Source organism: Odocoileus virginianus, chromosome 20 (genome assembly GCF_023699985.2).
Source record: "Odocoileus virginianus isolate 20LAN1187 ecotype Illinois chromosome 20, Ovbor_1.2, whole genome shotgun sequence".
Lineage (NCBI taxonomy): Eukaryota > Metazoa > Chordata > Mammalia > Artiodactyla > Cervidae > Odocoileus > Odocoileus virginianus.
In genome coordinates, this window is record NC_069693.1 from 34,560,596 (window position 1) to 34,577,020 (window position 16,425).

The 16,425-nt window shown below is 54.5% G+C and overlaps 1 protein-coding gene across 1 annotated transcript in view; it reads left to right on the forward strand.

Annotated features, from left to right (window-relative positions):
- Nucleotides 1-16,425, forward strand: part of CNGB1 (cyclic nucleotide gated channel subunit beta 1) — a 71,972-nt gene continuing 55,547 nt past the window's right edge. Inside the window, exons 1-12 of the mRNA XM_070451240.1 lie at nt 1-101; nt 2,434-2,591; nt 3,626-3,683; nt 3,990-4,062; nt 4,872-4,992; nt 5,094-5,139; nt 5,550-5,586; nt 7,115-7,190; nt 7,463-7,502; nt 7,857-8,016; nt 9,248-9,323; nt 10,506-10,542. Of these exons, the coding sequence (XP_070307341.1) occupies nt 2,442-2,591; nt 3,626-3,683; nt 3,990-4,062; nt 4,872-4,992; nt 5,094-5,139; nt 5,550-5,586; nt 7,115-7,190; nt 7,463-7,502; nt 7,857-8,016; nt 9,248-9,323; nt 10,506-10,542 (874 nt within the window). The 5' untranslated portion in view covers nt 1-101; nt 2,434-2,441. The remainder of the gene's footprint in view (nt 102-2,433; nt 2,592-3,625; nt 3,684-3,989; nt 4,063-4,871; nt 4,993-5,093; nt 5,140-5,549; nt 5,587-7,114; nt 7,191-7,462; nt 7,503-7,856; nt 8,017-9,247; nt 9,324-10,505; nt 10,543-16,425) is intronic.

The window sequence follows — 16,425 nt, forward strand, 5'->3', positions numbered from 1 at the left end:
CACGGCCCTGCTGCTGCCAATTAATCCCCGCTGTGTCTGAGAGGCCAGCCGAGAGAAGCAGGAAGAAGGCAAGTCCTGGCTGGTGGACGGCATCCGAGCAGGTAATTTAGGGTGAGGTGGTGGCTCTGTGGGACCCCTGATGGGACCCCTTCCATGCTCTTCTCCCAGCAAGGCGTTTAGACATGGAGAATCTGGCAAGGCTGGAAACCTGAGGCTTCTGTTTTTCCCTGTGAGTCTCAAACCTTAGTGAATTTCCAAGGCAGCTTGTGAAATACGGATTCCAGGTCCTGCAGAGTGTTTAGAGGGGCCTAAGAATCTGCATTCCCCCCAGCCTCCCTGGAAGATTGTGAAAGGCTGGTGGTCCAGGTACCATTGTTGCTCTGAGTACCACTCCCAGGCCCCCTTCCTGCCTATGCCTCCCTCATCAATGAGGAATCAGCAGCAACAGGGCAAAAAGACGGGAGGGACCTGCACGTGTTTCTATCAAGAAGGAAATGGCTGGGAAAAGAAGGAAAACTGGAGTGGGGAAGGCTCCCCTAGTCATTTCCAAAAGGTTCAGAAACACAAGCCAGAATTGTTGCCTGCTGGGAAATGGCTCGTAGGACTGGAGTGCAGAAGCAGCCAACCCTGGGCAAATGTCAGCACTTCCAGGTAGATGCAGGACACTTGGAGTCAGGCCAGACTAAGCGTAAGCTCAGCCGGGTCACTTACCGGCTGTGTTATTTGGGGCAGGTCTCCTGACTTCTCTGTGCCTCCATTTCCTTAGCTATAAAGCGGTGATGAAAAAATGCTTATTTTCCTGAGGCTGAGGAGGAGGCGGAGGTGAGAACAAGGATGAAGTGATCGTGGCTTTTGGAGCTGCCTGTGCTTGATTGGGGTGGTGAAATCTGCCATCCTAAACATACCATGTGAGGCTCTGCCCACTTTGGAAATCAGTGTCCACACCCCCACACCCAACAAGGAAAGGGAAGACCAGAGATGTCGTGTCTGCCCCAGGTTCACATTGTGGGCAGCTGAGCCGGGGATCTGACCCCCTCACTAAGAGCTGTGTCCCAAATCACAGATTCACTTAGAAGGAGTTGGGCTGCTGATGCCAGAGTGGAGACAGAAGTTGGCGCTGTGAGCAGAAGGGCAGGCCGTGTGGAGCTGGGCTGTGGGGCAGGGATCCTGGGCCTGTGATTGCCCTTTGCAGCCCTAGACCCGGGTCCCTGGCAGTGTAGGGACAGAGAAGCACTTTACTAATACCTTGGCTGCCCATGGCCAGGGGAAGGAGGACATATCATGCCAGCACAGCCTCAAAAACGCCCTATAAGGGCTGGCAGTTTGCATATATTGATCTGTGTGATACTCGCTGCGCCAGGCCGTCCTGCAGGGGTATGATCATAAGGTAAGGGCTGCCCATTCCCTAAAGATTCGTGAAGCCAGAATCTGAACCCACATAAGGTAGCTATCACAGTAAACCATGAAAAGGGGAGCCTGTGATTTTATCTTAAAAACTTCTAAATCACGAAAACGCGTTAATTTTTATAATATATTAAGCAAAAAAGTTATTTTCCATTCATATGCTGTTCATCATGTATTTTAAAAAATTTGTAAAAAAAATTTATAATGGGGTTATGCTGAACATGATAAACTAAAATTAGCATTTTTGCTTGACATCCAATAATAGTCACAGCCAACATTTATTAAGCTCTCATCATGTGCCAGTCACTCTTCTCATCAGTTTGTTTTATCCTCACAATTATCTCCACAAGATAGCTACTATTAACATCCTCATTTTCAAGACAAGCAAACTGAGGTATAGAGCATTTACTCAATTTGCTCATGACTGGAGTCTGGTGCATGTAGGTCTTTCCATGTTAGTTCAAATAGATCTACTTAAAATCAATGGCTCCATAATACACCATCATTGGATATTTATTTAGCCTGCGCTCTGCTTACAGATGAACAATTAGGTACTTCCCAATAACCAGTCTCCTACAGACTTTCCTGGTGGCTCAGCTTTAAAGAATCTGCCTGAGATGCAGGAGACACGGGTTCAATCCCTGGGTTGGGAAGATGACCTGGAGAAGGACATGGCTACCCACTCCAGTATTCTTTCCTGGGAAATCCTGGGGACAGAGGAGCCTGGTGGGTTACAGTTCATGGGCTCACAAAAGAGTCAGATATGACTTAAGTGAATAAACAACACACGGGTGGATATGTGGATTTTTTCATCTTTTCCTCTAACACTATCATGACCCACCTCTTTACACACATATGTTTGTGGGCTTGAATGTTTCTATAAGGAAAATACCTGGACGGATAATTGCAAAAATATTTTTTAAAGATGGTGAAAGAAAAGGGAAACAGGTAACTCACAAAAGCAGCCCATGAAAGGTGGGGGCAACCGTGAGCACTCGGGGGCTACCTAAGGACTTTTGTCCCCTACAGGTGTCAGGATGTTGGGCTGGGTCCAGAGGGTGCTGCCTCAGCCCCCCGGGACACCTCAGAAGACCAAGCGAGAGGAGGAGGGGGCAGAACCAGGGCCAGAGTTGGAGCCGAAGCCCGAAACAGCCCCCGAGGAGGCTGAGCTAGAGGAAGTGTCCCTGGTAAGAACTGAAGAGCCAGGAGGGGCACGCTGGCCTCGCGGCTCGTGGGTCAGTTGCCCCCACTCAGCTTCCACAACAGGGAAAGTTGGGGCCAAAAGGAAACGTGGGTGTCCGGAGTCTCCTGGTTCTGTAAACAGCCAGAGAGTAAACATTTTAAGCTTTGTAGGTCACACTATCACTGTTAATTACTCAACTCTGCCACTGTAGTGTGAGAACAGCCATGGACAACATGTAAATGAATGAACATGGTGTCTGTGTTCCAATAAAACTTTATTTGCAAAAGCTAGCACCAGGCTGGATTTGGCCCACTGACCATTGTTTTCTAACCTCTAGAGTCTAAAACAGAACTAATCAAAGTAGCCAGGCCCTGAACTGTTTGTTGCCAGTCCAGGAGGAGACCAGGAGCTTGCTAGAGATAAATCTACTATGAATTAAGCACACTGCTTAGTTCAGCTGGTATTGTTTTGCAGTACGACTTTCTCCTTAAAGGAAGCAGTGTGTTGATATACACTCTGCTGCAAACCTCTTAAACATTGTGGACCAGTAACAGTTTGCAGACTGCCATTGGTTCCTGGTCCACGCTCGGGACAGCTCTAGATTTATACACATATTTTGTGCACCTGTGCATGTATGCACATCTGTGTGTGTCTTTGTGTGTTAATAGACCTGAAATAATGTGTTCATGAGTGCATATTTGTGTGTCAGTGCAAAACCACAAGTATATTTGTATACACCTATATATGTGTGTGTGTGTGTTTATGTGACTGGGCATATACATGTACGTGTGTACAAACAGATATCTGTGTCTGGGTCTATATGCAAATATAAGTGTGTGTATACTTGAGTGGGGCAGCTTTCTGGGAGACACTTTGTCTCCCAGGTGGGAGGTGAGGCCCTAGGATTTCAGAGACCACTGTGAGAACAGACCTGTTTGGTCTTGTAGGGGCTTGGTCATGGGTGGGTCGAGGGCTGGCTCTGCCTGTACCAGGGCTGGCATCACTGGGGACTCACATGGCCCTGTTTGAACCCTCCAGCCACCGGAGGAGCCCTGTGTGGAGAAGGAAGTGGCTGCAGCTACTCTGGGCTCTCAAGGTGAGTGCTAGAAGCCCTGGCTGGTGGGTGGGGGGAAGGAGGAGAGGGAGAAGGGCTGTATCCTCCACTTAGAGCCCTACAGTAGCCCATGAGGCTGGCAGACCCATTTCACAGATGAAGAAACTGAGGCTGAGGGAAGCTAAGGGCAGACTCCTGGGGACTTTTTAGCTGAGTTGAGCTGGAACTGCAGGCTTCCAACTCCCTCAGGGTTCTCCCTTCTCCTCTGCCTCTGACTTGACCTCCCCAGCAGGGTAGAAACGGGTCTCTGAGAGGGTCCAGTCCTAAAGTCAGAGGGACTCTTTCCAGGAACCCAGGAGACTGCTCTCACTCCGCCCACATCCCTCCAGGCCCAGGTCTCTGTGGCTCCCGAAGCTAACAGGTACTGCAGCACCCTCCCCTCTCCTCAGGGCCAGCCCCGACCCAAGCTAGGGAGGGGGCTTGGGGGCCCTCCCACTGAGGGGGCGGGGATGGCCACTGCTCTCTGGTCTGCAGTCATTCCCAAGCAAAGGCCCAGGTGACCTTAGGAATTGGCTGAGGGGAGCCTCAGGCAGAGGAGGGGGGGTCTCCTGGGCCAAATCGACCGTATGACCAAGAGAAAAGGAGGCTGGGGACCAGAGATTTCTCAGTGCTCAGGTGAAATGCAGGTTTGGTGTGGCCAGAGCTTCTGATTTTCCCCATGAAGACAGAAATCCAGAATTTCCCATGAAATCTCCCCAAAAGGTCACATTTTAGACCCTGGGTGGTTGCCCCAGTGAGCATGTCTGTGGCGGGGTTGGCCTCAGACGGTGAGTCTGTGATTCTGTTTAGGCTGACAAGCCTCTGTCACAAGGAAACACTCCACAGGAAACCCTCAACCCTTCCAGAACACAAGACATGAGCGAAGTGCAGGAGGGGCCCCCTGGAGCTAGGCTAACTGGGCACAAGGATACCTGGCTGATGTCTTACTGAGTGTCTCAGTGGGGTGGGCTTCGAATGGCATGGGGCAGGCCTGACCTCGGCAAGCATTGGCGTTCCCCATTTTCCAGAGAGGGACACGAGGCTCTAGGAGGGAGTTGATGTGTCTGAAGAGTCACAGTGGGAGATAGAGGCTTGGGGCTCAAACCGAGTTCTTTAGGATGCTGTGGACTGCCATGCTGACCAGGGAGGGGCTGGGGACGTTGAGGGCAGGCCGGTCTCTCTGTCCCTCAGCGGTCCCAGAGGCTGGGTGCTGACCTGGCTCAGGAAGGGCGTGGAGAAGGTTGTCCCGCAGCCCGTCCGCAGCAGCAGGCCAGCCCAGAACACTGCTGCGGGCTTGGAGAGTCCAGATCAGGTATTACTGGGGTTGGGAGCTGAGGTGGGTCAGGTGGGGAAAGGGTGGGAGGGAGGCCAGCGCACCTGTATCCTCTGCCCACGTCTGTCTGTCTGTCTCAGCAGGCAGGAGCACAGATCCTTGGGCAGTGCGACACTGGGGACTCAGGTAAGGACAGGAGGCCGGATGGCATTTTAGTGGTGGGTTTAGAGGCTGCTAGGACTTCCTAGTGGCTCAGTGGTAAGGAGTCCGCCTGCCAATGCAGGAAATGCAGGTTCAATCCCTGGGTTGGGAAGATCCCCTGAAGAAGGAAATGGTAACCCACTCCAGTATTCTTGCCTGGAGAATTTCATGGACTGAGGAGCCTGGCAGGCTACAGTCCATGGAATCACAAAGAATCAGACATGACTGAGCAACTGAGCACTTAGGGGCAGCTGGGTTGGGCCCAGCTCTGGGGGAAGAGTCCATGGGGCCAGAGCTCATCTGTCTCAGGCCTGGTTCAAACCTGGGTTTGAGTTGGGTTGACCAGGGGCTCTGGGCAGGCCTCTTGCTGCTCACAGGCTTCTTTTCTTTTGCAGATGAACACAGTGAACCCCCCAGGGCCGAAGACCCTGGGTGAGTCCTTGTCCCCGAGCCCGATCTGTAGTGTGTGTGGTGGGCTCAGCATGCCCAGAGCCCAGGGTCTACCACTACCTCTATGTGTGACCTTGGACATGCCTCTTGGCTCTTCTAGACCTCACTTTTCTCATCCACAAAATGGGAATAATGGGCCCTGTGCTGCTCATAGTTTTTTGTGTTCATTACTGGGAGATCCTTGGATAGGGGCCACTTTCTGAGGACGGGGAGAAGGCATGGGTGAGCTGCTTGGGGTGGGCCTTGTGTAGGTGGGTGCCACATGGAGGTGGGTGTCCAGAGGCAGGGTCTGGGCCACCATGGGGGACGCTAGGGTGCCCAGCTGGCCTCACAGCTGGCCACAGCTTCTGACTTCTCAGGGTGCTGCCCTGGCGGCTCAGACAGTAAAGAATTTGCCTGCAATGCAGACCTGGGTTCGGTCCCTGGGTCAGGAAGATCCCCTGGAGAAGGAGAAGACAGCCCACTCCAGTATTCTTGCCTGGAGAATCCCATGGACAGAGGAGCGTGGTGGGCTACAGTCCATGGGGTCACCAAGAGTCGGACACGACTGAGCGACTGACACTCTCGCTCCACTTGCTCTGCCTTCTCAGAACTGACTGAGGGGGTGGCAGGCTGGGTGGTGACTGTGGCAAATGGGGGAGCCCATGTCCCTCTCCTGGGAGGGGCCTCACTGAGCTCCGCCTGCCTGTGCCTTGTTAGACTGTCGGGTCCTTGAACTCGGGCGTGTTTGTCTAGGTCACTGCCAAACCCCTAGTGACCAGCACAGTGCCTGCCGTACAAAGGCGACTCAGCACAGAAGAGATGAATGAATGAATATACAATCACACATACCATTCATTTATTCATTCATTGCTCCCACTTGCTCTCTATTTCTTTTGTCCCCTGGAGGCTGCCTAGGTCATGGGTCCCCAGGGTTACTCTGGAGACGTGAGACCAGTAAAGCCACTGAGGATGAAGGCACCCAGAGGACTTGCCAGCTTTCTTTTGGGCCACACCTGGGAGATAGGTTCCCCTGGGAGCATGGAGCTTCCCTGAAGACAGTGGGGCTGCCTGGAAGCTAGATAGATCTGGGGACCCAGTGTTTATCCCAGAGCTAGCTATGTAAATGGTGGGGCCCACTGCAAAATGAAAATGCAGGATTAAGATGGTGACAATACAGCATTAAACCAAACATGAGCCTTTCTAGGTATGGGGCCCTGTGTGACCACACTGTTCATATACCCTGAAGCCAGACTTCTCTGTGCCAGTCTCAGGGAGCACCCCCCACCCCAATGCTGCATTCAGGTCCGCAAGCAGCCCCAACTGTCACCTGCTGTCCAGGAGGCCAAGGCTGGGCCTGTGGTTCCAGAGCCTTGTCCAGCCTTGGGTCAGAATTTCAGGTTGGCGGAAGTCCCCGTACCACTGGAAGCCCTTTAAGAGTATGCAGTCCCAGGTCCCCACTGTGCGGAATGGGAGCCGGGGAAGGGCTCATCTCTTGAGTTTGCTCAGCTGACCACAGGCCCCTGTGCAGGCCCGGGCCCTGGCTGCTCCGGTGGTTCGAGCAGAATCTGGAGAAAATGCTGCCTCAGCCCCCGAAAATCTCTGAGGTGAGTTGAAGAAAAGGGAGAGTAGGCAGCTGACTACCCAGGAAGGGCCTACCTACTCCAGCAAGTGGTCCTCACCCCTGGGACCCATGGAGGGTCCCTCCCGGGAGGGTCCTTAGTGGAGAGGAGGGGCGGCAAGAGGGCCGAGGGGTGGGGGGGAAGGGTGGGGGGGAAGGGTGGGGGGGAAGGGTGGGGGGGAAGGGTGGGCGGGGCTGGCCCGGGCCTGAGCGCACTGTGCCTCTTCCTCCGTGACGTCATTTCCTGTTTTGACCCAGGGCTGGAGCGATGAGCCTACAGATGCTGCCTTGGGTCCAGGTACGGGGAAGGAACCTGGGGAGGGGCTGCCTGGGATGGTCACAGACTGGGCTGCGGGTACAAATGGGGCTCCAAGGATGCTCGGGAAGGGGTTCAGCTTGCAGGGAACTGGCTGTTGTGGGAACCCTGAAACCCCTTCCCCAGTCCAGGCTGGGAAGCCAGGGACAGCCTCGTGAAGGCCCGGACAAGTCCCTGCACCTCAGCTCCATGTCTGTCTGAGGACGGGGCCAGTTAGGGTGGTCCCAAAGGGCTCCCCACTCAGTCACACTGGCACTTCGAATCTGGATCCCATGCCCTTAGGGGTTGCATGGAGCCCCACCATGTCCTCCTTATCCCCCCCCCCCCGTTACTTAGAGCCCCCAGGACCCGACCTGGAGATCAAGCCCGTGCCGCAGGCCCAGGAGAGCCCCTCCCTGCCTGCTCCTGGCCCCCCAGAGCCTGAGGAAGAACCGACCCCAGAGCCCCAGCCCAGTATTCAAGCCTCCTCCGTGCCGCCCCCACAGGACTCTGCCAGGTGAGCCCCTCAAACACCTCTGCTCCTACAGGCAGCAGGCTCAATGCCTGGCCCCAGCCCAGTACCTCACCCCCCCTCCCCCCAAAAAGAGTCTTTTAAATTAGAAAAGTAACACATGCACCTGGGAGAAAATTCCAACGGGTTTGCAGCGCCCCCTCCCTGGGCAATCACATCAGCAGCTTCTCCTGCTATTGCTAAGTCACTTCAGTCCGAACTCTGTGTGACCCCATCCCTGGGATTCTCCAGGCAAGAACACTGTAGTGGGTTGCCATTTCCTTCTCCAATGCATAAAAGTGAAAAGTGAAAGTGAAGTCGCTCAGTCACGTTGGACTCTTTGCGACCCCATGGGCTGCAGCCTACCAGGCTCCTCCGTCCACGGGATTTTCCAGGCAAGAGTACTGGAGTGGGGTGCCATTGCCTTCTCAGGCAGCTTCTCCTGCTTCTGCACAATTCCAAGATGCAGACGAGCTCGGAGAACATTTCTCCTTCAAACATACATACCCGGCAGCAGCAAACTCTAGATATGCTAGATTCTAGCAGTAGATTGCAGTTCATCTCACTTTTTTTTTTAACCTAAAGATGTATCTTAGAGGTGGTTTTTACACATAAAGGTCAGTTCCACTCTTTCAGCGGCTGCATACTACTTCATTATACCCATGTACCAGCTTTTATTTAACCATTCGGTGGACATTTAGGTGGGTTTCCACTCTTGCGACAGTTAATATACTTATACAGGCATCATCGCGTTCATGTGCAAATGAATCAGAGGAAATGGAGTTGTTAGCTCCAAGGATAGACACATTTAAAATCAGGATAGCTGCTTCCCTGGTGGTCCAGTAGTTAAGACTCCGCTCTTCCAATGCAGGGGACACGGGTTCAATCTCTGGTTGGGAAATTAAGATCCCTGATGCCATGTGGCCAAAAAAATAAAATCAAGATAGGTACTGCTAAGTGCTCCCACCCTGGCAGTGTGTGAGGGGCTGGAAATGAATCTTAGAGATGGGATGGAGGGTAGTGGGGGACTGAGTTACTTGCTGGGGTCTGAACAATCACCAAAGGCTCACCTGGGGAGGCCAGGGATGGGGCAGTGGTGTTCAGGGCTGGGCACTTGGGTTCTGGTCCATCTTCTGGCAGGTTGCTACCTGCCTTGGGAAGGGGTCTGACTCTGGCCTCAGTCTTCCTGTGAGTTCTCCTCCCTGGACATGGCCCCTTCTCTTTCTCCCTCTTGCAGGTTGATGGCCTGGATCTTACACAGGCTGGAGATGGCCCTGCCACAGCCAGTGATCCGTGGGAAGGGTAGGGAGCAGGTGGGTGCTGTCTGGGGGAGTAGGGATCCTGGGTAGTGGTGGTGGGAGGGTCCTGGGAGCTCAGACAAGGGTGAGATGGTCCCTGGTGGGGGAGGGCACAGATGGAAGAAAGGAGCCTGCAACCGGAACTCAGCCCCCCCCCCAGCCTGCCTGTCTGCATGGCTTGTGTCTATTCCACACACACACACACTCTGGTCACTGTGAGCACGGTGACCGCCTGCCTGGTGGTCACAGTCAGTGGGGAGGTGGTTCCATGGGGAGAGCAGAGGGGATGTGGGGTGCAGAGGAGGAGCCTCCCAGGAGCATCACGGAGGACTTACTAGTAGAGGTGGCCTGCAAGCTGAAACCTGAAGGAGGAGTAAGGAGAAGGTGGGTGAAAGTGAAGGAGGTGGTGTAGGAAGGGCCCTTTAGGCAGAAGGTCAGTATGCGCAAAGGCCCAGAGATGAGAGGCCCAGAATGTTCTAGGAAGACGTGGGGCTCGTGGGAAGCCAGCAGGCCCCATGTGCATTTCTGATGACCCAGAGCTCTCACATGGGTTGGAGAGGGGAGAACGGCACCCTGCCTTTCCCTCTACAAGAACCTGCCACCTGGCGTTTCTCCCTTGGACACAATTGGACATTTTCATAGAAGCACCTGGAATGGAAGGCCTGGGTGGTAGTCCCCCTGTAGTGGAAGGTGGACAGGAAGCTTCAGGACTGCTTCCCTGCTGGCTGACCCCTCAGGCTCCATGTTCACACACCTTCTGTGGGCAGCAGAGGAAGAAACAGCTTTGGAGCGCCCCAAGAGGAGGGAAGGGGGTGTCCAGCAGCAGGAATGATGAGTGGGTGAAGATGCACTGACTGAGTGGGGGTCTCTGAGGATGGGCTGGCGGGGAGAGGCCTGCATGCAGATAGAGCCTTGAGAGAGCCCTCAGGGGAGGATGGGAGAGGGTTTTCATGCATAGAGAACCAGAGAGAGGGCAACCAAGGCCGGTGCCCACCTGGGCAAGGGAGCTAAGGTGGGACCAGGCAAGCGGTGAGCCTGGCAGGGGAATGGCTAGCGCAGCAGGCCACTCCAAGGGGGAGGGAGTGTCCTGGGCGCTGTGAGGAGGCCCTCTTAGCCCTGTGTGCCAGGAGGGCTGACTGAAGCAGGAAGGCCGGTGAGGAGCCCACAGAAAGTGTTTCCCCGTTTCTCCCCATACAGGAGTCTGACGCCCCAGTGACATGTGACGTGCAGACCAGTAAGTGACATCTTAGTGGGTCCTTGTGTGCATCTCTCTGGGGCTTGTTTGGTCTGAGTGTGCGTGGGACAGGCAAGGACATGGGGATGGCTGGGGCAACCAGTCTCCAGACCTGGATTTGGGAGAGCCCACGCTCTGCAGGCCACACTTCAGGTCAGCCTGGCCAGGTAGCCAGAGCCTGGCCCAGAATCAGATGGTGGTTGGAGAACCCCCTTCTGGGGACCAGGGAGCCGAGGGGATGGGCACATAGGCAGGAACCTGGCCTGCCTGCCAGCTTCTATCCAGAAAAAATAATTCTGAGATCAAGTCAGATGAGCCTCCCTTCCTGCGACGACGCCCTGGAGAGAGTGTCCCATGGTCCCCTGGGCTAGTGGGTTTGGCTCAGCAGAGTCTCTGGTTATGGGGTGAAACGAGAGAGATGGGCTTTCTCTGGGTGTACCGGACACCTTGAGCTGGGAGGGCATCCCCTTGCCTGTGGGGAGTATGTATTGCTTTTATCTCAGCCCTGTAGGAGGACTGGGGCCAGGAGGGGAGAGCTGAGATCCAAAATCTGCTCTTCCTTCATGTCATGGCCTCTGGAAAGGCATGTGTCATATGGGGCACCCACACATCCATTCATTCGTCCATTCATTCGTTCATAAATGTTCACAGAGGGCTGCTCTGTGCCAGGCCTGTGATGAGAGTTGGAGGTGAGTGGAGCAGAGTTCAGGCCCAGGGCAGTCGCCCTCTTTTACCCTGGACACAGGCCCTTGGAATGTGGGCCCTGGGTGTCCCAGAGCTGCCTGCCCCAGCCCCACTATGGTGGCCTTTATGACCCACTCCAGTGTTCTTGCCTGGAGGATCCCATGGACAGAGGAGCTGGCGGGCTACAGTCCGTGGGTCACACAGAGTTGGACACGACTAAAGCGACTTAGCACACAGGATCACTCCGACACAGGGCGGCAGGCACAGGCTGGCTGACTCTGGCGCTCAGGCACGGGAGGCGATGGGGTTTGTATAATCGTGGTTGTGTCGTGAAGGGGAGGCTCAGAGCAGGCTTCACTCACTCTCGAGCTCACGTCCACCCTAAAGGGTGCAGAGCAGGGCCGCCAGGGCTATTGGGGTGTGCAGAAGGGCAGGGATGTGCCCAGGGTCACAGAGCAGTTGTCATGGAGCAGTGACTAGAGTCCCTTGGGCCCAGCATCAGCTGCTCAGCCTGGCCAAGGTTAGAGGACCGGAAACCCTTCCCTGGAACAGAGACCTACCGCCTCCACCCCCAGGGGCCACTGAGAGATCTGAGGGTGGACCCCCCACCCCAATCCTGCTCCCTGCTCCTCTGAAAGCCAGCTGCAGGCAGGACCTCGCTGTGTGCCTGGAGCATGTGGGTCATGAATGAAACCAGGGTGTGTCAGTTTCCTGGGGCTGCCATAACAAAGGCCAGAAATGGATACCCTCAAATGGCAGAAATAGATTCTCTCTCAGTTCAGGAGGCTGGAAGTCTAAAATCGAAGTGTTGGTAGGGTCGGCCCTGGGGCTCGGAGGTGGGCACTGTGCCGCACCTCTCTCCTGGCTCCAGTGGCTGCTGGCCATCCTTGATGCCCCTTGGCGTCTAGCTGCCCTCCAAGCTCTGCCTTTTCTGTGTCCGCCAAACCTCCCTCTCGTGTCTTCCATAAGGAGGTGTCATTGAGTTTAGGTCCCTCCCATTCTAAATCGAGCATCACTTCACCCTGAGATCTTTAACTAGTGACACCTACAAAAACTCATTTCCAAATAAGGTCCCACTCACAGGTAACAGGGGTTAGGACTGGGATATAGTTTCTTGGGGCGAACACTGTTCAGATAAGGGCGACCCCTCCCCTGCCCGGTCCCCCAGCTCCCCTCCCATCTCCCCCCCACCCTTTTCACTCATTCACTCCCTCTGCCTGTCCACCCCGCCACCCACTCTTCTGTCTTCTCCTTTGTTTCAGGGGTGGTGGCAGCTGGAAGCCTCTGAAACAAAAGGGAAGGGAGCCTGGGAGAGCACAGATGGACACATGGACAGATGGATGGAAGGAAAGAAGGGTGCCCTGAAGAGAAGACCTGCTGGGGAGGGGAATGAGGTGGCCATTGAACTCCCCACCCTCCTTGAACCCCCTACTGCTCCCCCCCACCCTAATCCCAGGCAGGGTGATGGGGAGCCAGTCCCAGAACTGCCTCTCAGAGACTAAGACTGCCCTTTTCCACCAAAGCAAAGGGAAGGCCAGCCTGGCAGCCTGTAGGGTTTAGGCTGGACAGCGGGAGGACCTCCCACCAGAGGCTGCAGGGACGCCCACGGGCATGGCTTTGAAAGGACACCCACATAGTTCTCAGGATGGTGCCTGACACACGCAGTGCCCCCATGGGACACAGTTTTTCCCAGAAGAGGATCTCCTTAGGCTTGGCCATGTTCTCCCCCTCCAAAATTTGGGGACCACTAGTGGATGACAGCACATGCTTTAACTGACATTAAAAAGCATATGGTGGTACATCAAACCTGTGATTGCATGATGTTACTGCTCCGGGTAAGGCTAAAGGGAGTACTTAGATTTGAGACGTGGGTGAATTAATATGGCCCGCATATTGGGATTGTCGGAAGGAGTCAGCCAGGGGTCCTGAGCCAGTCGCCCTGGGTCCCAGCTGACCCACAAGATGTCTTTGTTTGGGACAAGGAGGATTTTAAACATTGGCATTAGTAGTCAACATTGAAAAATCAGGTGACTTGGCACAGAGAAACCTGGCTTCTCTTGACAACTGGGAAGATCGGGCTGTCATGGTCCCACGCTGTGTGTTGGGGACCGTCTGAGTGGCAGCTGCCACGTGAGAGCAGGTGGTACCCTCCACTCTCATCTCCCCAGCTACACAGGCCTTTGAGTTTTGAGACCCCTGAGGTCTTAGACTGGCAGCGAGGGGAGGGCAAGCTGATAGGGGGAACAGGGTGAACATATGCCTGGCGGTGAGAGTGTACGGGGAGAGGGCTGGGCACTTCAGCTAATCTGGAGCCCAGAGCCCTTGATGCAGAAGGTAAAACTGGAAAAGTCGGGCCTGATGTTAGGGGACTAGGCTCTGGGTGACGGGGAGCTGTTGCAGGTGGTTGAGCAGGGCGGTGACTTTGCAGAGATGACTCTGAGGCTAAGCACACGTCAGGGGCAGAGAAGGCCACTGAAGCAGGGGTTCTTGAACTTCAGGTTACATCTGGGGGTGGCTATGAAGAATGTCCCACCCCCAGACCTTCCAATTTAAAGAGTGTGGGAGCCTGATAATCTGCATTTTCAAGAAGCACCCACTTGCTCAGATGATTCTGATGATTGTATAGTGGAGAGGACCACACTTTGAGAAATACCCAGTTAGTGAGGAGTTAGTGCTTCAGGGGCTAGAAGATGCGGGTCTGGGCCGGTGAGAGACAGAGGGAGCGGGTGTCGTGACCCAGGCCTGCCAGGGAGGATGGGGGTTTTAAGGCCAGGCCAGGGCTTTGCCAGCAAACCAGGGACTGGGAGGAGGCCTTGGCCCAGAGTCCGTGCCCCTGGCTCCCTGTCAGCTGGTCCTAGAAGCAGCAGCTCCCTCCCTGTATAGGGCTATGGACCTGGTGCTACTGAAGTTAGAATCCCATTTGGCTGCCCTGAAGACTACCCTAGGGTGGGAGGATACTGTGCAGGAAGAGGTGTGCCCTGAGGCACTCAGGGTGAAGTTTAAGCCCCGGATGGAGCAGCAGTTTCCATGTTAGTTTGAGCATCCATAGTGCCTCGTGGCCGCATCTGTGACCTGGGCGCCTGGATGGACCCTGGAAAAGCTGGAAGAGCTGAGAGTCAGATGCCTGCAGAGAGGGTCCCATAAACAGCTCCAGGGACAGGAGGGCCCCGCCCCAGGATCGGTACCCCCTGGCTGCCCTTTCTGACTGGTGATCTCAGGCACCATCCTCTTCTTTGGCTATAAAATGGGGATAGGCCTGGCACAGAGATGAAAGGAGGAAATGCTTATAAAATGCCTACTCACTAATTAGTACCTAAAAAGAAAGGGTTAGCGAGAGGGAAAGCAAGGATGTGAGCAAGGATGGCATCCAACGCCTGTCATGGAGTGGCTGCCAGTGCTGGGGAGGTGCTTCTGGGGCACGCTTGTCACCTAGGATAGCACCTAGGAGATGAGTCAGGGGACCTGGCACTGCCTCTGGCATCCTGTGTGGCCTTGGACAAGTCACTCAGCCTCTCTGGTCTATAAACTAGGGAGAGGACTGTTCTTACCCTGCAGGGTTGCTGTGAAGGCTCATGAGCTCACAGGTCAGGGGATATTCTGTCCCCTGGGTGGCCGCTGGGTGTCAAGCAGGAACTTGCACCCCCAAGGGGTGGTCTGGATGAAGACCCCACACCAAGGCTGGGTGACAGCATAGAACAGCAAGCACCTGTGACCTGTATGTCCCACCACTGGATTCAGGGCCACAGTTGGAGGATCTTCCCTGGTCAAAATCCAGGGTGCTTAGAAGGATAGGGGAGATAGGACTGTAGCCCATGATGTGGTGGGATGCTTCCTTGGAGGGCACGTGGGCACCTCCTCTGTGAGGCAGGATAACATCCATACCTGGAAGACAGGAGGCAGGCGTGGGGAGGGAGAACTCTGGGAAGGCAGACTGCCCCTGAGCCTGGCGCGAGGGAAATACCCTATAAAAGAAATCCTTAACCTGCATCTCAGTTTGCTCATCTGTAAAATGGGGAATAAAACATAAAAGAGGGAAAATAAAATGGGGATAATAGTTATTCCCACTTCAAAAGGTTGATGTGAGGGTTAATTGAGTTAATCCATGTAAGTCACTTAGTACAGGGCCTGGCACATAGTAAATGCTCAATAAGTGTAGCTGGTACTATTGTTACTATTCTACACTGTGAACAATAACTCCCAGAGTCAAAGGAGAAGACTTGAGGCCAGCTTCTACTTAAAGTCACCATTAGTAATTCACACCTGGCTTCAGGCCCACCAAGATCCCTGGAGCTTTTGGGGACCACCTGCTACCAGGTAATCTTTCTCCCCTTTCTCCTGTCTGGGGGTGGGCTCAAGTTCCCGATGAACCTCCTCTGCACCCACTTCTGCCACGCTCACAGCCCCACTTTCTTTGCCAGGGACCAGAGTCCACAGAGAAATGTTGAAAGTGAGACCACTTCCATGAGAAAGTCGAGTTCCCTTGGAGGTGGCGCCTCCAGGCCAAGAGAAAGTCTTTCTAGACTCCCAGAGGCGGGTTCTGAGATTATGGGCACGATGTATGCTGTCAGCGGGGGTGGCATCTGGAGAACAGGTGGTGAACAAGCTCTCTCTGTAACCCTCGGGGCATTCCAGGCCATTGCACCTGGATACGGCAGGTGGACTTTGAGCATGGGTCTCATGGTATCACCTGCGATGCTGTGTTTGGAAGCATCGTTTCTGTACAGACCTCCAAGCGGGAGACCCTGCTGAGAAACAAAAACTAACTGTAATTGAAAAGTGAGTGTCAGTTGCTCGGTTGTGTCCCACTCTTTGTGACCCCATGGACTGTAGCCCGCCAGGCTCCTCATTCCATGAGATTCTCCAGGCAAGAATACTGGAGTGGGTTGCCCTTCCCTTCTCCAGGTGAGATCTTCCTGACCCAAGGATCAAACCTGGGTCTCCTGCATTGCAGGCAGATTCTTTACCATCCGAGCCTCCAGAGAAGCCTTGTCTCAAAAGGAAAGAGAGAGTGGGGGAGCTCATGGAAGAAGACAGGGTGAATTATCATGGGCTTCAGCCCACCACTTTAGCACTGGCCTGATTGTCAGTAGTCCCGGTGATAGCATGCTGTTTCCACTGCTTGGCTGAGAACTGGCGCATGGCTGGTGATGAGCAAGGCTCCCTGTGTGGTCCCTGGAACTCAGAGGCACAGGCCCACTC